Below are 23,020 nucleotides of genomic sequence, written 5' to 3'. Positions count from 1 at the left end.
TTGAGCGGGCAAACAGAACCTTGAAAAATAGCCTAGCAAAGATTTGTCAGGAAACCCAACTGAAATGGCCACAGGCTCTGCCACTAGCCCTCTTCCGCCTCCGATGCACTCCAACTAAAGGAACAGCCCTCTCTCCCTTTGAAATTGTGTATGGGAAGCCCCCAGCCATTTTGCAGGGAATTAAGGGAGACATAGGGATTTTAGGGTCTGCCCAGGTGCAGGAGCAGGTAGCCCTCTTGGGCAAGATAATTTCTGAGCTTCAGTCTTATGTGAGAGAAATAAACCCTGTCCCCTTCCAGGCTCAGGTACATTCCTTCCTGCCAGGGGATAGAGTTTGGGTGAAAGACTGGAGGCTCCAGCCTTTGGGGCCCCGATGGAAAGGACCTTTTACTATTTTGCTTTCTACCCCTGCAGCTGTGAAGGTCGCAGGGATAACTCCATGGGTCCATTGGTCTCGAATTAAGTCTGCTGATCAGACTGAGCCCAGCACGGATCAGACGGAGCCTAGACAGTGGAGAGCAGAAAGTGATCCAGCGGAGCCATTGAAGTTGCGCTTGACCCGAACCAAAGAATGTACTAGCTGAAAAGAAGGGTCAACTGCATACTGCAGGAGCTGCTGAACTTCGGCTTCACACTGAGACTCTTTCTTGCCCTGATTCTGGCTTTCTTGGAATTTGAGAGCTTGATCCTTGTCAGTTGAGGGTCTATCCCAACTGGTATAAGAACTCAAAGACTGAGAACATTATATGAGAGTAATCTGTGATTAGCACAGACTGTTTAAATATTATTGCTTAATTAGTTTGCTGTATTTGTTTTAGATTAGGAAGAAAGAAAATGTTAGTAGTTTGGATGCTTTTGTTGTTTTCTACTCCTTGCCTCCTTGTTCCTAAAACCCCAACTCGCTCCAACCTTTGGTTACACTCAGTCCAGGAACTAATTAGTCAGGCAAAGATTACTTCCCCTTGTATTGTGTGTTCCCGATTTTCTCCTTATACTACAGATGTCCCAGCTGTTCCTGTTCCTGTGCAGCTCCCAGCTCTTATACCTCCCTACTTTTCGAGTTCAGGCCCTTGGAGCCAGGATTATACTTGGTGGTCCTTTTATAATGCTACTTCCCCCTCTGACTCTTCTCTAAGGCCAGTTTTTACGTCTCCCTATCCAGCTTCTGGAGTGTTTTGTTTAACAAGAGACATCTCAACTGTTCTTCCCATTCCCTGTAACTATACTAATGTTCTCCCAGAGAAGGAGGAACCTGTGTGGGTAGTTTCTCCAGGTACTCCTATGTGCCCTACTACCATACCTGCAGATTATGACCAAGGTGATTATCTGGCTCCTAACTATACTACTGAGAAGACTATAGTGTCCCATCCTATTTTCTACTTTCATAAGTCCCCGGGGTATGAAGGGGTTGCATCATATGAGCGGTCTGTTACAATTGGGGATTGGCACCTATGGTGTACAAAGTCTCCATTTCTTCTTCGTTCCCCCTGGGATAGGGGCTCGCATTATGGGCATCCTAATCTCCATCCTGTGCCTACATTTATTGGGAACTTTCGTCGCCCTCTCCTTGGTCATTACTGGCTCTGTGATAATGTCCTTCATATGATTCTTCCTCCCACATATGATTTTTGTGTATTGGTGACCTTGAATTATTTTCCTAAAGTTATTCCTCTTCTCAAACCACCATCCCCGCACCGCTCTAAGCGAGAGGCCTTGTCCTTACCCTCCTCCGTTGCCACAGAGGATGAGGCGATTGAATTAGCCCTCCAGTATATCAATTCTACTTATCCTCTGACTAAAAAGAGACTTGTAGCCCTTTCTGCCACGGCCTGGATTCCAATTGGGGGCCCGGTAGCGGGTATTACTGAATTAGGTATGGCTACCCGGAGACTTCAATCCCTACTTCATGTTCTAGTTCATGAGCTGAACGTGGTAGTCAATGCATTGCAGGATCAAATTAATGAATTAAGTATAGTTTCTCGGTATAACCGTATGGGTCTTGACTATCTCTTTGCAGCCCAGGGTGGCCTCTGCACAGTGCTAAATTCTTCAGAGTGCTGTACTATTGTCATAAATAGGACGCATGTAGTTAGGCATGCTATGGATAAAGTCCTACAGTTGGCCAGCCTTAATGTGGAGGATTACCGAGGAGGATTAGACCTTACCTCCTGGTGGTGGTCATTGACCTCCTGGATACGTCCTTTGTTTATTTCCCTAATAGTCTTAGTTCTAGCAGGGTTGTTGTTTTGTTTCCTGGCCTCATGTGCTTCGGCAGTATGCCGTCGGACCTTAACAAGTAGGGTAATGGTGGTTCATAAGTCTATTCCTAGTTAGGACCACTATAATCTCCAGAGTTTGAGTTGTGAGACTTATCTCTGCATAAGCTGATTTTAGTCTCAAAGGGGGGAATGAGGCAGTGGGCAAAGAATAATTCTAAGAAATCATATTAAGGGTTAATTTTGTTTAAAGGTGCTCAAAATACTATTTTAAATTCTCAGTCCTGCAAATGAAGGGATGCAAGCTGGAGTTAATTATTTTAATGTCTAGCTTGCCGAGCAAAAGGGTTAAAAAGGTCAGAGACAGGAATTTCTTTCACCCTTGTGATTGATGGATTGCTAAGCAAACACATATGTATTCTATTATGAGCCGGTATATTGCAGGCAGTTTGTTTAGGATTAAATTGAACACTGCTTAGAAGGAAATAGTTAGATTCTAAATAATTCTAGATATAAATGAGTTAGAATTTAGAAGTTCTTGATATGTAGAATATGTTTTATAAGGATGCTTACTTTAGAATATGCTGTATTCTGTGTAAACTAATAATTCTGTGTGGAATGTTTGTTCAACTCTCTGTCTGACGTTCTGAGTAGGGCTGCAGTGAAGAGGCCAACATGTGTTTTAAGTTATCTGCAGTTCTGGCTGGTTCAATGTATAAGCTGATAGGTGAAAGAGGTCAGGACTAGTCAGCTCTCTTCTCCTTGATTAATTATAGGTAAAATGTAGAAATGGTCTTGAAAGTAATAACCTGATATGTATGCCATTAAGTAAGACTGGCCCTTGACCCCTTTAATGAATGCCAGAGTTTAGTTAGCAGTTAGTACTAGGAATATGAGAAATCAATCATAATAACATGTAAGAGACTGGAGCCCAAATGTCTGGTGTAAGGGGCCCCAGGTCACAGGTCAGTTTAGGATGTCTGGAACCTATGTAACTGATATTTGTATAGAGCTGATTGGTTGAGGCAAGGTAATCAATCTATTCCTTAACCAATTGGAGAGTAAGGGGGCTAGGCTAGGCTAGGCTAGGAGGGGGATAGAACTGTATTTAAGTGGGAGAAGAAGCAGTTTACGTCAGAAGGAGCTCAGAAGAAAGAGAAGGACAGAAGGAACAGACAGAAGAAGGAGAAGACAGCATAAGAAGAGAAGCAGCTGAGACAAAGACACAGAGAGCTGAGAGAAAGACACAGAGAGCTGAGACAAAGACAAAGAGAGCTGAGAAAGAGAAGAAGAGACTTAATGCTGATGTTCTACTGTGTTTGCTGGCAAATAAAGAAGATTTCTCTCTCATTCTGGTGTGCTATCTGACTCCTGAAGTATCATAAATTCATGCATCCATTCCTGCAACATAATCAGAATGATCCCCTGCCCAATCTGAATCACAGTAACATATTAGTTTTGGATTACTATTGGCTGAAATCTTTAATTTACAATCAATGGTACCTTTTAAATACCTTACCATCCTTTTAACTGCAGTCCAATCTGATTTGGTAGGTGAGCTGACCCTTCTCCTCAAAATTCCTACTGCATTTGCTATATCAGCCCTGTATGTGGTAGTCAGATATAAAAGCTTACCTATGGCTGATCTATATTGGATGTTATCTGGTAAAGGTTCTCTTACTGTTTCATCCTTCAGAAAATCAGTGATCATGGGAGTGCTTACAACTTGGGCATCTTGCATACCTAAACTTTCAATAAGCTCATTTATTTTCTGCTTCTGGCTTAGAAGATAAGAACCATCATTTTGTTTCTCAATTTCTATACCAAGATAGTATGACACATTACCAAGTTCTTTTATCTCAACATTCAGGTTTAAATATTTTACAATGTCCTTGTACTCTTGCTCACTTTCGCTTGCAATGAGCAGATCATCAACAAAAGCTAAAATGTATGCATATTGTCCATTTCTGCACCTAGTGTACAAGCATTTATCTGCTTCACCTTGCTTAAATCCTAAATTTGTCAATATTTCATGCAATTTGTCATTCCAACATTTTGCACTTTGCTTTAATCCATAAAGACCTTTGTTTAATTTACACACTAGCTGTCTTTGTTTTGTATTTATGAAACCTGTTGGCTGTTCCATGTACAAGTCTTCAGTCACATCTCCATGAAGAAATGCTGTTTTCATATCAATGTGGTTGACTTGCATGCCTTTTGAGACTGCAATGCTCAGAAGTGTTCTAATTGTCGTGTGTTTCACTACAGGTGCAAACACTTCATCAAAATCTTCTCCATATTTTTGAAGATATCCCTTTGCGACTAATCTGGCTTTATACCTTTCCACTTTTCCTTGTGCATTCCTTTTTAACTTGAATACCCATTTGCATCCTATAGCTTTCTTGCCAGGAGGTAATTTTGTAAGAATCCAAGTCTTATTTTTATGCAATGCATCAATTTCTTCTTGTGCAGCTTTATGCCATTCAGCAGCTTCTTCTGCTGGCATTTTCTCAATCTCATCCCATGTTAAGGGCTCTTGAGCTTCTGCTGACTTTGTTAGGTAAGACAGTCTTGGGGGTGGAACACCTTTGTTTTCCCTGGATGAGCGTCTGACAACAGGTTGGTCTGACCTTTCCGCATCCTCTAAATCTGAGAGTCCTTCTCCAATTGATTCCCCTTCTCCAACTGTACTGTCTTCTGCAATGATCCTTTCTGTGTCTGCTTCCTCTGCCTGTTCCTCGTTAGATACAGATGAGTTGCTTTCAGACATCTGCCTTGGTATGGCATTTATATACACTGGCATGTCTATTATGGTTCTAGTTTCATATTCTGGATGATAAGGCTCATCTGGGATAATCCAGCCTTTATCAACCCTTTTGTTTTCATCAAAATATGTAACATGTCTTATGCCAACAATGCCAGTTTTCAGATTCAAAATTCTATATCCTTTGTGTCCTGGAGCATAGCCAACTAAAATGCCCCTTTCTGTTGTGGAATCCAGCTTATGCCTTCTTTGCTTTGGTACATGAGCATATGCTGTACTTCCAAATGTTCTTATGTGTGACAGGTTTGGCTTCCTACCATGCCATGTCTCATGTGGTGTGCGCTCAGCGCCTTTAGTTGGCATTCTGTTTTGTAGGTACACTGCTGTGAGAATGGCTTCCCCCCATAGTCTTTTAGGGAGATTGCTATCTGACAGCATACACCTGGTCAATTCCACAAGTGACCTAAATTTTCTCTCTGCAACAGAATTTTGCTCTGGTGTATAAGCTACTGTTGTGATATGCTGAATGCCTTCTTGTTCTAGAAATGTGCGCATGCTTTGTGAAGTGAACTCACCACCATTGTCGGTCTGAAGAACCTTTGGTTTTCTTTCAAATTTATTGCTCACCATGGCTACGTATTTCTTCAGCATGTCTGTGACTTGACTTTTTTCTTTCAGCAAATAGGCCACACAATATCTAGAGAAATCATCCAAGAATATTAGCACAAATCTGTTATTTCCCAATGATGGGATATTAAACGGTCCACATAAGTCACTGTGTATTAAGTCCAGTACTTTATTATTCCTATTTCCTGTGTATGCAGGAAATGAGGGTCTCACACCTTTTTGAGTAACACAGTCTATGCATTTCTCCATTTTACCAGTATCTGCACTCATTTGAATGCCTGTAGCAAGTTGCTTACTGTAAAGATCCTGGATCACCTTAAAATCACGATGTCCCAGGCGGCGGTGCCAGATTTCCAGACTACATTTACCATCATTCTTCCTTACTTGCGCCATATGTGAGGCTTCACCTGAAATGCTCAGTTTATAAACATCATTATGCATAAAAGCTTCAGCATACACTTCATCATTTTTAGAGATTGTGCACTTATTGTTTTCAAAATGAATCGCAAATCCCTTCTTATCTAATGTAGATACACTAAGCATATTGCAAACTGCTTGGGGAATATACAAGACATCACTTACAGGAATTTCTTTAACTTCATTAGACACTTTGCATTTTAAGAATCCAATGCCTTTTGCTTGGATCTGAGTAGTCCCTGCGTTTGCAGTTTGAAGAATACCTTCTTCTGGACTCATTTCCTGAAAGAAATCCTTACAATTGGTTAAATGGCATGTGCTCCCCGAATCCAAAATCCAAGTACTTTCATTTGAATTATTATTTACCATAGTCAAAGATTTTTCTACCATTAGAAAGCTCTTATGTTCATCATTGCTTGGAAAATTCTTTTGTTCCATTGGCTTAGGTGAGCTAGAGGGGGTGTTTTGTGTTTCCAAGAAATTTGTTTCATTTCTCTCTGACTTGCTTTGAGAACACATCTCCTCAGAATCATTATGCATTCCTGCCTCAGTTTTGATGCTGCCTGTTCAAAAGATTGCCCTTCAATGGCTTCATTTACAGACCTAAAAACATCAAACTTCTTTGATAGTGAGGTAAAAAGAAATGCTCTTTTCAATGCATCACACATGGGAATTCCAGAAAGTTCTAGCTTTTGAAATGAAGACATAAGATGCATAATGTGATCATTACACTTACTTTTATCCCTTAATTTGGTTTCATTCAACTCTGCCAACCAAATTGGTTGCTGTTTTGCATATGTAGTTGCATACATAGTTCTTAGTTTATATAAAATTTCCTTTGCTGTATCTTTTGCCTCCACCAATATGGCTTGTTTCTCTGAGAGAGCTTCCAAAAACATGTACTTCACATAATAGTTTGCATTGTCCCATTCAGCCATATTTTCAGCTGTTCTGTTTTGGTCTAAACATATACTTAATTTCTTTGCTTGAAGGAGACATCTGAATCTTAGTTCCCACTGCTGATAATTAAATTCAGTTAATTTAGGCACCTTGAGAGAGTAGAAAAATGGTGAATTTCCTCCCTCAGCCATTTTGTAGCCTTGCCTTCTGTTTAGTGTGTGGGGGGGGGAGAGAGAGACAGACTGAATCTTTCTTTTAAAACTTAAGAGAAAAATTTGGCTTTTTCACTGCCTGGTAATATTTTTCCCTTTTTCAATTCCTGGGCTGGGCCCATAACCCTTTTGTTGGATTATTTGTAGTAAATAATCAGCAGATTTTATACACACAGCTTCAGCTTTAGAAATGTTAATTTCTTTTCTTCATCTCTCTCACATACACCCTAGAATAATTCACTGCTGAGTCACTTTAAAAGTTGAAGTAACAAAACATCTGTTTACTCACAGTTTTAGTCAGATTGATATTCAGACAGGCTTATATATACATAATACTATACATTTGGATTATCAGCTCTTTCCATGTGCTTAGATGGTAATGGATGCTCACACCATAGATCCTCAGCTTAGGAGAGATCATGAGCTCCATGTGCTGTGCCTAACCCCCACAGGAAGTTGCATGGGTGTGACCTCTCTAGGCAATTCACATCAGAGGTCACAGAGTAATCACAGAGAAAAACATTGCTGACAGGCAATGCATGTAAAATACAATACATTATTCCAACACTTTTTTCAGTAGTAGCTCAAAGTGAATTACATTTAGGTACACTGAGTATTTCCCCTCTCCCTGGAGGGCTCACAGTCTAATTTTGTACCTGAGGCAATGGAGGATTAAGTGACTTGTCCATCACAAGGAGCAGCAACGGCATTTGAACCAGTCACCCCTGAAAAATCAAGGCTGGTGGTCTAACCACTAGGTTACACCGAGGGGCATAATTGAACAGCGCCGGCCAAATAGATGGCCAGCCATCTATGCGGCTGGTGCTGTAAAGGGGCGGAGCCAACCGTATTATCAAAAAAGATGGCCAGCCATCTTTTCCTTCGATAATACGGTTGGCGCCAGCTAAATTTCAACATTTAGGTCAAATGTTGAGATCGTCGGGTTTAGAGATGGCTGGGTTCAGTTTTTGGCCATAATGGAAGCCAGGCCCAGCCATCTCAAACCCAGTGAATGCAAGCCTTTGGGTTGTGGGAGGAGCCAGCATTTGTAGTGCACTGGCCCCCCCTGACATGCCAGGACACCAACTGGGCACCCTAGGGGGCACTGCAGCGGACTTCAAAAATTGCTCCCAGGTGCATACCTCCCTTTCCTTGTGTGCTGAGCCACCCAACCCCCCCCCAACCCACTCCCCACAACTCTACACCACTACCATAGCCCTAAAGGGTGAAGGGGGGCACTTACATGTGGGTACAGTGAGTTTGGGTGGGGTTGGAGGGCTCAACATATACCACCACAAGTGTAACAGGTTGGGGGGGGGTGGGCCTGGGTGCACCGGCCTGAAGTGCACTGCACCCACTAAAAGTGCTCCAGGGACCTGCATAATGCTGTCATGGAGCTGGGTATGACATTTGAGGCTGGCATAGAGGCTGGCAAAAATATGTTTTATTTAATTTTTTGGGGTGGGAGGGGGTTAGTGACCACTGGGGGAGTAAGAGGAGGTCACTCCCAATTCCCTCTGGTGGTCATCTGGTCAATAGCGGCCCTTTTTTGAGACTTGGTTCTAAAAATAAATAGACCAAGTGCAGCCGGCGAAATGCTCGTCTGAGCCGGCCATCTTTTTTCTATTATGGGATGAAGCCGGCCATCTCGTAACCACGCCCCCGCCCATAGGCAGTCGGTGGCCCAACTGTTTGGGGAGGCTAAAGGGGGCAGGGTTAGGGTGGGGTCAGGGGTGGAGCTTAAATCCATAATTGTCTGATAACACACAGAAAAAATAAATAAAAATAAAAGTCACAATTAATACCTTTTATTAAATTTAGATATTAGATATGTATCATATGTCAAAGAATAAAGTGGTTGCTCAAAGCATATTCTAAGCACAATCCCTCAACTGCAAAACACTATGCACAACTTTGTGCAAAAACACACTCAGAACCTTACTGTACCATAAAAATTACACTGGGCAGAACCTAATACACCAATATACCACCCATATGGAAAATGCAGACCGTCAACAATATTAAACAAGGGATCATATCATCACAATTCTCATGTAGAGCCACAAAACACCCTAATTCATGTTTAATGTGGGATAAAATGCCATAAATAAGTAAATAAATATAAACTTTTAATGTTCAGCACCTGATTCTCAAAGTAGACATATTCCAAACACTATAATGAAAATAAAATGATCTTTTCTACCTTTGTTGTCTGGTGACTTTGTTTTTCTGATCATGCTGGCCCAGTATCCGATTCTGCTGCTATCTGTTCTCTTCACTCCGTTTCCAGGGCTTCATTTTCATTTATTTCTTTACTTTCCGCCTTTCTTCTTAATTTCTTGTCCTACATCCGTAAGTAAAATCTGGGTCCTCCGCAGACTTGACTGTCCAGTGGATCCAGCTTCTACTCTCTTCCTTTTCCCTCATCTCATCTGCTTCCTGACTCCTCCCTCCTCCTCCAACCATGTCCAGCAACCCTCCTCTCCATCCATCCACCCATGTCCAGCAACCCTGCTCTCTCCCCTTCCCACCAATGACTCTCCTCTCCCCTGCCCCCCCCCAAGCCAGCCAGCCAGCCAGCCATCGCTTTCTCCCCCCCCAAGCCAGCCAGCCAGCCATCGCTTTCTCCCCCCCAAGCCAGCCAGCCAGCCATTGCTTTCTCCCCCCCCAAGCCAGCCAGCCAGCCACCCATCGCTTTCTCCCCCCCCCCCCCAAGCCAGACAGCCATTGCTTTCTTCCCCCCCCAAGCCAGCCAGCCAGCCAGCTATTGCTTTCTCCCCCCCAGCCAGCCAGCCATCGCTTTCTCCCCCCCCCCCCAAGCCAGCCAGCCAGCCAGCCATCACTTTCTTCCCCTCCAAGCCAGCCAGCATCGCTTTCTCCCCCCCCCAAGCCAGCCCCAGCCAGCCAGCCATCGCTTTCTTCCCCTCCCCCAAGCCAGCCAGTTTCTTCTACCCCAAGCCAGCCAGCCATCGCTTTCTCCCCCCCCCCCAAGCCAGCCAGCCAGCCAGCTATCTCTTTCTCCCTCCAAAACTAGCCAGCCAGCCAGCCATCGCTTCCCCCTCCCAAGCCAGCCAGCCAGCCATCGCTTTCTCCCCCCCCCCCAAGCCAGCCAGCCAGCCAGCCATCGCTTTCTTCCCCCCCCCCCCCGGGTCCTGTCTCTTCCGCCCTCACCCATCAGCTCATTTTTATAGCGTTGTTCTCCCTCCGACGCCATGCCGTGCATTCACAGAGCCAGCCTTAATCTGCCTGCATCGGAGCCTCTCCTTCAGACGCATCCCACCTCTGCGTAAGACAGGAAGTTGCATTGAAGGAGGCGGGACGTGTCTGAGGGAGAGGCTTTGACGCAGGCAGATTAAGACTGGCTCTGTGAATCCACATCGGCGCGGCGTCAGAGGGAGAACGCGGATAGGTGAGAGCAAGTGGGGGGTGCAATACTCACGCGGGAGGGGGGAGGAGGCAAAGACCGCCAGTCAGCGACAGCGTTTGGCGCTTAGGCGCCATCTCTTTTAAAGATCTTTGGGGGAGCGACTGCTCCCACTGCGTCCCAACTAGCACTGCAGCCAAAGGAAGTCCACGATTGGGCTCGGGAGGCTTAGCCTCCCCAAGCCTCTTATACGGGGCGCCTATGCCCCCGCCCCACCTTCTGTAGCCTACCTTGAAGTTTGCCCGGCTCCACGATGGAAAGCAGTTGGCGCCGGCCAAAATTGGTTTTCGATTATACTGATTTGGCCAGGTTCAGGAGATCGCCTGGAAAATGGCCGGCGATCTCCTTCGAAAATGAGCTGGACCTTCACTCCAGAAGAGCTTACTGTGGGATAACTATAAGAATGTGCTTTTGTGGGAAACAAAATATCCTGCTGTTTTGAAAATGGGTCAATTGGTATCATTTTGTTGTGTACAGTTATCCAGAAGGTAATGGCCTCAGATATGTTCTATATGGCACTGACAGGACAGGATCAACTAGGGATAGATGGCTCCTTCTCCTTGAAAAATCTTGACCGAGCAATTAATTATGTAAGAATTTGGCAGCAAGTGCCAATATATGGGAATAGGCTCCAGGAGGTTATTTTATTGGTTTTATGATTGTCGCATTCTCGAGGACCTTGGCATTATGTCAGGCTTCTTCCCCGGGAGCACTGGGTTCGTGAGTCCTTGGGCCACTATCGTGGAGCAGCAGTGGCAGGCAAGGTCACCTTCAAGGTAGAGACGAGGCAAGAGTGGACTGGAACCCCGGACTGGAGTTCTGCACAGGAATACACAGGACTGGAACGCACCGGATGGGTGCGCACTGGAGTGGAGCCCGCTGGACTGGAACACACTGGGGTGGAGCCCACTGGACTGGAACCCATTGGACCTAAGCTTCACCTACGCTTAGCCACCGTTCCCCGAGGGTTGAGCCCTCAGGTTCGGGTGGCCGGCAGGGCTTACAGGAAAACCGGAACTGGAACTAGCAGACAGGAACAAAAGGAGTCAGGATACAGAAGTGCCCCCAGGCACCTAGGCGAAAGCAAGGCAGACAGGCAGGGAATGTCCGGGTTCCAGCAATAGTCAGGACTGACCGCAGGCACAGAATATCTGGGTCCAGGCAGTAGGCAGGTCAGACAGAGGGCAGAGAGTAGTCAGATTCAGGCAATGGTCAGGTCAAGGAGCAAGCAGAGAATATCTGGGTACAGGCAGTGGTCAGGTCAAGGAGCAAGACTATGGCTGGAGCTCCAGCAACAAGGAGTACTGGCAACAGACAGAACTAGGGCTGAAGCTCCAGAAGCAAAAGAAAACATACACGGGAGACCAGAAAGCTAAACACAAGAAGACTACTAGTAAGCTGTACACAAGCTAACAGGAAAGCTATGCCCAAGCTAACCAGTCATACGCTAGAAACTCACACGAAGCAAAGACAAGAGCACTAGTAAAGCTGTACACAGGCTAACAAGCAAGCTGTGCCCAAGCTAACTAGTCATATGCTAGGAACTCACACTGAGCAAACACAGGAGAACTAGTAAAGCTGTACACAGGCTAACAAGCAAAGCTGTGCCCAAGCTAACTAGTCATACGCTAGGAACTCACACTGAACTGGACAATGTAGCAGTGCGCAGAGCACTCTAACATACCAGGGACCTTAGACGATGCAAAGGCAAAGGCTGCAGTCTCTAAGTGATTAATAAAGCCCTTCAACACCAGAGGCGCAGCTGCAGCAATCTCTAAGTAACTACGGAGGCTGTTCAGGCACAAACCAAGGAGCAGGCAGAAAGCACAGGGAAACACAGAGAGGCTTCCTACACCCAGGTGTAGTGTAGTGAAGCAATTAGAGTCATGCTGGAAGCAGCCAGCACACAGAGAGAGAGAGGGAGCTAACCCAGGCAACACCCACAGGTGCAGTATAGTGAAGCAATTAGTGTCATGCTGCTGGATGCAGCCAGCACAGAGAGCCAGAGCTAGCTCAGAAAGGAGAGACAGAAGAAACAGGAGCCAGCTAGGAAGCTGACCCCCAGGAACAAGGTAAGTCTGAGGGTGGTCACGGCCACAGACGTGACAATGATGACATTAATTTGTTTTTTGTTTTTTATTGTAAATTAACAAAATACATGTAAAAAACAACAAAAAAACGATAAACAAAAAAAACCTAAATCAAAATAAAAACAAAAATGTGTATGCAGACCCTTATTAAAAGCACATCTTTTACTGAAGACCATGAATGATGGAGATTATTAAATGATATTCTCTGTTTAATTACCATTATTTCAGTATAACTTAGTACTGAAAGGATTTGTGAAGCATAAATAGAAAGTTGATGATCAAAATATAAGTATTTGTAATTTTATGGTACATTCTAAAACTTGAAGAGGAATTATGTTTCTGTTGCTTTGAGGGAAAATTCTATTAAGTTAAAATGGGCCTACAGGAGCAAACTACTTAGGGAGGTGATGGAAAAGTCTAGCACTGGAGGTTTTAAAGGTCATATTAGATGGACCACTGTCTGGGATGATTTAGGTACAATGTATCCTACCTTGAATTAGAAGGAGGGACTAGATCAGCGGTACTATTTAAAAAAAAATCAAGCTTCAAATTCAGCCCCGAAGGCCCACCTTAGCTGGTTAATATTGGTCGATGTTACCACCTCATGTTGAATTGGTTTTATATCAATAAAGTTCCGGGGTTCCACTTGTTCAAATTTCTGCTGCTTCATTTTGGACTGGTTAGCTGAGAGTACTAACATTTATTAGTCAAAGAACATGATAGTAACAATAAATGATGGCAGATAAAGACCTGAACGGTTCATCCAGTCTGCCCAACAAGATAAACTCATTTTACATGGTATGCAATACTTTATATGTATACCTGAGTTTGATTTGTCCTTGCCATTCTCAGGGCACAGACCGTAGAAGTCTGACCAGCACTCTTCTTGTACTGAAAGTTCTGAAGCTAATGTCAAAGCCCCTTAAAATTTACACTCAAGCCCACAGTAAACTAGACTTGATATTCAGGTTTTGACTCTATGCTCTCTTCCTTCATCATTCTCTGTTGGATAGCAGTCACCCTGCGTAAAATAATATACATGAACCATATTTCCTCACCCTAGAGATCATTTCAATATAGCTGACTTTTGTGTAAGCTACCACATATTGAATTACTGCATCAAAATCTCATAATGAGGGTAATTTTAGCAAAAACTGAGGTGATGATTACAAAAATATGGGGAACAATAATTATTTGCGATTGCTTTGATTATCAGAGGATGACGTTTCCTATCAAGGTGTAGCTGAAGATGCTCAACTCATGATCCAGGCTGCATTTTTTCAGCTTAGGCCCCTCTGCAAAATCAAACCTATGCTGCCCTGTGAAGACTTTCGAGTCAGTGTTCAAAGTTTAGCATTGTCTAAGCAAGATTATTGTAATTCCATGTATTTTCCATGGCACCGTGTAAAGTCTTGCAGCTAGTGCAGAAGGCTGCTGCTAGGCTGATCACAGAACAAGGAAAATTTGAACATATTACACCAGTGTTGAGATCGTTGCATTGGTTGATGATATTTTTCCATATCCATTTTAAGTTGTTGATTGTCTTTCAGGCGATTTTTGGGCTGAATCTATTTTATTTCAAGCATGCTATTGAGTATTACTATCCTGCCAGAGCCTTACGTCCTGAGCAGCATGGATTGTTATCGCTTCTACACAAACTCCGCCGGATTCTATATATTGCATCTAGCGATCTGTGCCAAAATCAAGTGTATTCTATAATGATGTGTGGGGTCCTTTTACTAAGGTACGCCAAAAAATGGCCTGCGCTATTGTAGGCGTGTGTATTGGATGCGTGCAGGTCTATTTTTCAGTGTGCCTGCAAAAAAGTCCTCTTTTTTTAGCCGAAAATGGATGTTCAGCAACTTAAAAATTGGTGTGTGTCCATTTTGGGGCTCAGACCTTACTGCCACCCATTGACTTAGCAGTAAGGTCTCACGCATTAGGCGGGGCAGTAATCGTCAGCACGCCTACACTGCCACGCATATCGGACACACATAAAAAATGGAATTACCGCCTGGGGCATGTGGTAGCCGGGTGGTAGTTTCAAATTGACGCACATTGGACATGCATAGGTGGCTAACCTGCTTATTTTCAAAGAAGAAGGGCGCCCATCTTCTGACACAAATCGGGAGATGGGCGCCCCTCTCCTAAGGGCGGCCAAATCGGTATAATCGATAGCCAATTTTGGCCGCCCTCAACTGCTTCTGGGATAACTTTCAGCCCTGCTATGTAGGGGGTCCAGTACACTAACTGCACTTAGATTTAGATTACCAGCCATCAATGCCGATTTTTTTTTTTTGCATCATCCTGAGGTTTAATCATTACCACAGAAGTCATCAGTGTGACCAGGTTCTACTTCAAGGAATAATGGAGGCTATATGTAAACAACAAGGCTAATCCTACTGGTCCCAGTCAAATGGTTATGTTGGCAATATAACTAAGCACTAACAGAATCTAGGAAATGTCCTGAGATTTGATAGTCAAAATATAAATATATGCAATACATACCAAAGCTTGGAGAGGACTTCTGTTTCACTTGAGCTAAGGGAAATAAGTTTTATTTTATTATTGAGTTAATAAGAGCATATAGTAGATACCAGGATAATTTAAAGTCAGACACAATACTGTTCTCATTTAATATTTCCTTAGATTTGAGATGTGTGTGTGTGTACACAAATATACAGAGTGAGGCAAAAAACAAATAACCCCTTAGAGTTTTTTGCCATTTTCTCAGCAACCACTTTGAATTTCAATGAGAAATTTTACGTACCTTGTTTAGTCATCATACTTACATATTACTATTAAACAACATATAGAGGGGTGTTTTCGATATGGTGTTCAAATGGCAAAATAAAAATGTATCAGAAAACATCTAAAAGCACAAGTCTATAATGGAAGAAAGAACTAAACATCTTCCAATATTTGAAAATATGGAAAAAAATGTTTAGAAAGAGGATGCACTGCAAATGTCATAGACATTTGGAGATAAATGCTTCTCCCAATCAAAATTACACCATGCAAGATGTGTAGCAGCGGTACTGGTCCTTGCATTGTGAAAATGTCTGGAAAGTGCTAGTGGCCAAAAAGGTGAGGGCGGTAGTGACCTTCAGGTGGGCTGGCACAGGTTTATTCCTGTGTGTCCTGGGCTGGAGAAGGGGTTGTAGCTGGTCACAGAGGTGCTGTATGGCTAGGGTTACCATATGTCCGAATTTACCCGGACATGTCCTCTTTTTGAGGACATGTCCGGGCGTCCGGATGGGTTTTGCCAGTCTGCCCGTTTGTCCGGATTTCTGGACAAGTGGGCGGCGGGCCTATCCTAGCCTCCCCTTCCCTTACTTACTATCTACTGCCCTGGTGGTCTAGTGACCTCATCGGGGCAAGAAAGAGCCCCCTCTTTCCTGCCCGGAGCACTGCCCTTACCCTGCATCCTGTTGCTGTGATGGTCTCGGGATTCAAAATGGCCACTGAGAGTTGAAGCGGCCTCGCGAGACTTCAACTCTCAGCGGCCATTTTGAATCCCAAGACCGTCACAGCAACAGGATGCAGGGTGGGGGAGCGAGGCAGGTAACAGAAGGGAAGGGAAAGATGCCGGAGGAGGAGTGTGGCAGAGTGCCTCATTATAGGACCGCCTCTGTCAACGGGAGACTTTCTCGCATTGGCGGGAGTGCAGAAGATGACCCGCCAATGCGGGAGACTTGGCAGGCCTGTGACAAGAAGGGGGAAGACATGGCGGCACATAAACAGATAGTAGCAACAAATAAAACTCTAAGGGTTTTTTTTGTTTCTTTTTGCCTCACCCTGTATATGTATATATAGGGTCAATATTCAGCGGGGCTTATCTGAATAGAATAGTCTCCTAGTCAGATAAGTCTTGCTGACCAGGGTCATGTCCATATTCAGAGCCCTTTACCTGGATAGTGCCACTGAATATCTGGGAAGACTGGTTCAGGCACTGTCTAGTCAGTTCTAGGGAAGTCCAGGGGCAGAGTTGGGGTAGACAAGAATTTTTAACAGGGAATGTGCCCCCTGTGCAGTACCTGAAAATCACCTCACCTCTGCTCCAGTCTTTGCCCAGGCAGCAGCAGAGACACTCATAGGCTACCTGCAGCCTGCACCAGGACTTTCTCTCTGAACGGTCCCACCCTTCACAAAACAGGAAGTTGAGTCAGAGGGGCAGGACTGTTCAGAGAAAATATTCCGGCACAGGCCGCAGGCAGTCTATAAGTGCCACTGCCTGGGTAATGACTGGAGGGAGATAATTTTAAGGCATGGCTGGAGGGCAGGGAGATCTGACAAACCTAGAATAAATACCCCACTGGGTGGACAGCATAAATTGCAGTTCTAACTATGCACAGATAGTTATCCACTGAATATTAAGGCAAAAACAGATGCTAATTAAGCTGGATTCTTATCTTACATCAGTTAGAAATTCCAACTATCCAGTCCAAATTTGATTTCCTTCAATAATTCTTTTTCAAAACATGTAGCTCACAGCATACACAGGGTTTGAATGCTGAGATCGAATGGACATCTCTTATTTGAATAGATTTCCCTCCTACCACCGGCAGCAATGATTTGTATGTTTGCAGGGGAATGTCCTTGAGACTACTACTACTACTACTATTTAGCATTTCTATAGCGCTACAAGGCGTATGCAGCGCTGCACAAACATAGAAGAAAGACAGTCCCTGCTCAAAGAGCTTACAATCTAATAGACAAAAAATAAATAAAGTAAGCAAATCAAATCAATTAATGTGAACGGGAAGGAAGAGAGGAGGGTAGGTGGAGGCGAGTGGTTACAAGTGGTTACGAGTCAAAAGCAATGTTAAAGAGGTGGGCTTTAAGTCTAGATTTAAAGGTGGCCAAGGATGGGGCAAGACGTAGGGGCTCAGGAAGTTTATTCCAGGCGTAGGGTGCAGCGAGACAGAAGGCGCGAAGTCTGGAGTTGGCAGTAGTGGAGAAGGGAACAGATAAGAAGGATTTATCCATGGAGCGGAGTGCACGGGAAGGGGTGTAGGGGAGGACAAGTGTGGAGAGATACTGGGGAGCGGCAGAGTGAGTACATTTATAGGTTAGTAGAAGAAGTTTGAACAGGATGCGAAAACGGATAGGGAGCCAGTGAATAGTCTTGAGGAGAGGGGTAGTATGAGTAAAGCGACCCTGGCGGAAGATGAGACGGGCAGCAGAGTTTTGAACCGACTGGAGAGGGGAGAGGTGACTAAGTGGGAGGCCAGCAAAAAGCAGATTGCAGTAGTCTAAACGAGAGGTGACAAGGGTGTGGATGAGGGTTTTGGTAGAGTGCTCGGAAAGAAAGGGGCGGATTTTACGGATGTTGTAAAGAAAGAAACGACAGGTCTTGGCAATCTGCTGGATATGAGCAGAGAAGGAGAGAGAAGAGTCAAAGATGACCCCAAGGTTTCGAGCTGAGGAGATAGGGAGAATGAGAGAGCCATCAACAGAAATAGAAAACGGAGGGAGCGGGGAGGTGGGTTTGGGGGGGGGGGGAATGAGAAGCTCGGTTTTGGTCATATTTAATTTCAGGTGGTGTTGAGACATCCAGACAGCAATGTCAGACAAGCACGCTGAAACTTTGGTTTGGATGCAAGGTGAGATATCAGGGGTAGAAAGGTAGATTTAGGAGTCATCTGCATAGAGATGGTAGGAAAAGCCATGGGATGAGATTAATGAACCAAGGGAAGAAGTGTAGATAGAAAAGAGGAGGGGACCAAGAACAGAACCCTGAGGTACGCCGACAGGCAGAGGGATAGAAGTAGAAGAGGAACCACCAGAGTGAACACTAAAGGTGCGGAGGGAGAGGTAGGAAGAGAACCAGGAAAGGACAGAGCCTGAATCCAAGTGAGGACAAGGTATCGAGAAGTATGCTGTGATCGACAGTGTCAAAAGCAGCGGAAAGATCAAGAAGAATGAGGATGGAATATTGACCTCTGGATTTAGCCAGTAAGCGCAGTTTCGGTTGAGTGGAGAGGGCAAAAACCAGATTGTAGTGGGTCAAGAATAGCATGTGAGGAGAGAAAATCAAGGCAGCGGCGGTGAACAGCACGCTCAAGTAATTTGGAGAGAAAAGGAAGGAGGGAGATGGGTCGGTAATTAGAGGGACAAGTAGGGTCGAGTGAAGGCTTCTTAAGGAGAGGTGTGACCACAGCATGTCTAAAGGCAGCAGGGACAGTCGCAGTGGAAAGTGAGAGGTTGAGAATGTGACAGATAAAAGGAATAAGAGCAGGAGAGATGGCATTAAGAAGGTGGGTGGGAATGGGATCAGAGGAACAGGTGGTACATTTTGAGGAAGAAAGGAGAAGTGTAGTTTCCTCAATAGTAACTTCGCCCATGTGGGGCGAAACATGCATGTCGGGCAGATGATCCCCTGGGTCCGACAAGTGCAATAAGTTGAAAAGTTTGAAAAGATAAGTGAAGTTAATATATATTTTTTAAAAATATGAGAGGAGGCTTTATATATGAAAAAAGAACTGGTGAAGAGTTTGCTGTTGTCTAAATCGCTTTAATCTTGAAAGGATAGCGATTAACATCACTGAGGTTCTTGGGTAATGTCTGCACATGATTTTGAAATATATATGATCTAATATAAAGCTGTGTATGCTGTGAGCTACATGTTTTGAAAAAGAATTATTGAAGGAAATCAAATTTGGACTGGATAGTTGGAATTTCTAACTGATGTCAGATAGTTATCCAAGCACTGCACTGAATATCAGCAGTACTGGTTAACTTCTGGGCACTCTCAAACACCCAGATATTCAATAACAGGAGCCAGAATTTAATATCCAGATTAAAAAATGCCCACAGCAGTCAGCTTTTCAAAAAATGCTGAATGCCACAAGTTCAATATCAGCCATATAATTTTTTTGTAAAACAAGAATGAATATATAAGGTTGGGAGTTTCAGGCTGTTACGACCTCTTTGATTGTGACTGAAATCTATAGAATCAATCCCAGAGATTTGTTAGCAATGAATGTGTATGCATGTGTCAACCTTATAACCTCCATCACCTGTAAATCCAGTGAGGATAGGCTTGCAATTCAGGTAGATCATGTGTCAATCAGACAATAGATTACTGTTCATCAAAGAAAACCGAGACTGACTTCCTATTTGAATTGTTTTTTTTCTGTGTGGTATATTCTCATACCCAGACTCTGACAAATTACAACACAGATTTTGTATAAATGAAATTTGTCAAGCTTGTTAGCTGAGAAGAGGCAGAAGGGGACAAGAAGTGAACATGTATTTTTAGGAAAGGTTTGCATTTCAAATTCATTTCAATGCAATTAAAGACTAGATATGGGACTTTTGCACAGTATTTATTTATTTATTTATTTATTTGGAATTAGTTTACACATAGATCATAAGAAAAGTCATGTTGAGTCAGACTAAGTTCCATTGAGCCCACCTATTCAGTGGTAGCTCAAAGTAATTTATAGTAAGTATTTCCCTGCCCCTAGAGGACTTAAAATGTAGAGGCTAGATTTAATAACATGCATTCATCATGCTACAGTATTTAAAACATGGACAATAATGAGACCTATCCTATATAATAAGACACACCTCCAACGTTCTGAAGCTGACTGCATGGACATAAGCCTTGAGGCATTCGTGCTTCTGTATCCATCTCCTGAAATGATGACATCTCCCACTTTCGGGTGAGTCAGCAGAGATAGTGCCCAATCACAACATAGCAGCACAAGCCAACTCTGTCACGTACCTGTGCTGACGGGGGACCCCAACACCCAACAGCCGAAGTCCTCTTCTTGGCTGCCGCGGCGTTGCTTGCTGAATGATCTGATCAAGTTTCTGTGCGTGTGTCTGACATCAGACGCACACACAGAAACTTGATCAGACCATTCAGCAAGCAACGCCGGCGCAGACGAGAAGAGGACTTCGCCTGTTGGGGGTTGGGTTCCCCCTTTAGCACAGGTATGCGACGGTGGTGGGGGAGAGTTTTCGGCAGAAAGGGGGGGTCGAGAGGGTCGCGGCAGGGGGGTCCAGGGGTCAGTAATGCGGGGGGGGGGGGGGGGGGTTGAAATCGGAGGGAGGGGGGAATCTGTAACTCGGTTGGAGGGGAGTTAGGGGGCCTTGAACTGGAAGGGAGGGAGGGGGGTCTGGAACTCAGAAGGGAGGGAGGCAGGGAGGGAGGGGAGCGGGGGTCTCGGAGGGGACAGAGCAAGGCAGCGAGGGAGGGTGGGGGATTACCTTGCTAGCGCCCGTTTCATTGCCTACCGAAACGGGCCTTCTTTACTAGTTTACTAATAACTTAGATGAATCACATTAACGCAAATTATTTAATCTAGCTCTAGGTTTATACCTGAGAAAATGGAGGGTGAAATAATTTGCCCCACCTCACAAGGAACATAAGTAAGATTTGAATCCTGGCTTCCCTGGTAGCCAGTCTGCCTCTCTAACCACCAAGGTACTCCTTCATTCCACTAACTTAAAAAAGAGGGGGGAACCTATTAGATTACAAAAAAGAACATGGGGACCCTTTTACAAAGAGGTGGTAGGGCCACCACACGTGTAGTGTGTGCCAAGTCGATAATAGTGCCCGGGTAGCATGCCCACCCGGCAGTAATTTCAAAGTTGGTGTGCGCTGTTTCCCACGGTAGATAATTCTTTTATATTTTCTACCGCAGGAGGCGTTCCCTGCAGTAACAAAAATGGCCCAGCGCGAGTCAAAAACACATGCCCACACTACCAAAGGCCACTTTTTACCATGGCTTAGTAAAAGGACCCCCAAAGTGCTAAGACAATAGAATATATATCCAGACTATCTAATTATATGTCCATAAATATTTTAATGGAAAAGTGCTGATCAAAGGGTCAATGTCAATCACCATTGTGGGGTTACAAAAGATCATTTAACAAGCATTGGAAAATGCCATTTCAATTGCATAAATGTTTTTCTCTTCTTTTGACATACATACCAGATCTTGCAGGCGAGCCATCTCTACTGCGCTGTGCTAGAGGAAAGGGAAGGAGGACAAACTCTGAATTACAAGGGGATGGGATTTAATATATTGCCTTTCTGGGGTTACAGTCATAAAAGGTTACATGTTGCTTAAAGGTATTTATCATGCACCTTGGGCAATGAAGGGTTGAGTGACATATACAGAACCACAAACAGCTGCAGTGAGAACTGAACCCAGCTCCCCAGCCCACTGCACTAACCATTAGGCTACTCCTCCACTCCATTCAAGCATTATTTGAATTTTCCCTTGACTTGTTCCTTTTTACTCACCAGCAATGAGAGACCTAGATCAGCAAAGCCTGGCTTAAGAATGAGGTTCATTCCTGCCAAAGTACAGTCAACCCAAGCCTATTTGGCAGTATGATACTAGAGACTTTTTTGGGATCTTGCCAGGTATTTGTGGCCTGGATTGGCCACTGTTGGAAACAGGATGCTGGGCTTGATGGACCTTTGGTCTTTCCCAGTATGGCAATACTTATGTACTTATGACAAGCATCATTTTACATGATATCGAACATGATTTTTAACCTACTTTTCTCTTTATCTAGGGACACACATGCCAGGAAATGCATTTGGGTATATTTAGTCTAGAGAAGTGAAGACTGGGAAGGAGTGGGGGGTGACTTGAAATATACATGAAGGAGAGATTCTATAGTCAGTTGCTCTCAGTGTGTTTTTTCTAGCAAAGAAGTGCCAGTACTCAAATGCTAGGCCACCCTTCAAGGATGGGGTGATCACTGAGGAACCCACCCCACAATAGCCAGGCCCCCTGCAACCAGTCACAGAACCTATAACAAGGCAGAATTGGTGTGTAGAGACTGAGCTGTTTCTTTAAAACTTGAGGTCCATGGGTCAATTTTAGAAGACAATGGAAAAGGTGCAGGTACTCAGTACCCCCAAGTACCCCCTCAAAAAAGCCCTAGTTGCTCTACGTTTTCATTGGATGTAGAACAAAAGAAAACGGGCTCAGATTGCATAAGAGGAGATTTAATTTGGAAGACAAGAACTTTCTAGAATGCCAATGTATTAACATTTGCTAGCACTTCTGCATGTGATAGTGTGCATTAAAAGCACTGTTACTGTACAATCTAGTTCATGCTCATTATCAGTGTTTTTAACACGCTAATCAACGCGCAAGTTTTAAAATTACAATCCTATGCTAATGAGGTCATGAGATGCAAAACTATGCCAAACTGCTATGCACAAAAAACTAACAGAAGTATAAAGTTTTTCTAATAATCAGGGGCTTACAACAGAACCCAGAGGTGTTCTCACAGAACTTCACCTACTAGTTTAAACAACATTTCTCCAGAAACATGGCTGTGTCGGGCTTTTAACTATTTATCTATTTATTATTTTAGTGGTGAATAAATTTGCC

At 44.0% G+C, this 23,020-nt stretch overlaps 1 protein-coding gene across 5 annotated transcripts in view; it reads right to left on the bottom strand.

Annotated features, from left to right (window-relative positions):
- The window catches only part of LOC115472924 (inter-alpha-trypsin inhibitor heavy chain H3-like), a 111,076-nt gene that overhangs the window by 23,926 nt on the left and 64,130 nt on the right, over positions 1-23,020 (bottom strand). For all 5 annotated transcript variants that reach the window (XM_030207446.1, XM_030207449.1, XM_030207447.1 and 2 more), the window contains exons 16-17: positions 21,599-21,634; positions 15,159-15,191 (exon numbers count right to left, since the gene is read on the bottom strand). In XM_030207446.1, the coding sequence (XP_030063306.1) occupies positions 15,159-15,191; positions 21,599-21,634 (69 nt within the window). The remainder of the gene's footprint in view (positions 1-15,158; positions 15,192-21,598; positions 21,635-23,020) is intronic.

The sequence above is a fragment of the Microcaecilia unicolor genome, chromosome 6, assembly GCF_901765095.1.
Source record: "Microcaecilia unicolor chromosome 6, aMicUni1.1, whole genome shotgun sequence".
In the NCBI taxonomy this organism is placed as follows: Eukaryota; Metazoa; Chordata; class Amphibia; order Gymnophiona; family Siphonopidae; genus Microcaecilia; species Microcaecilia unicolor.
This window is presented reverse-complemented; position numbering and strand designations above follow the sequence as displayed.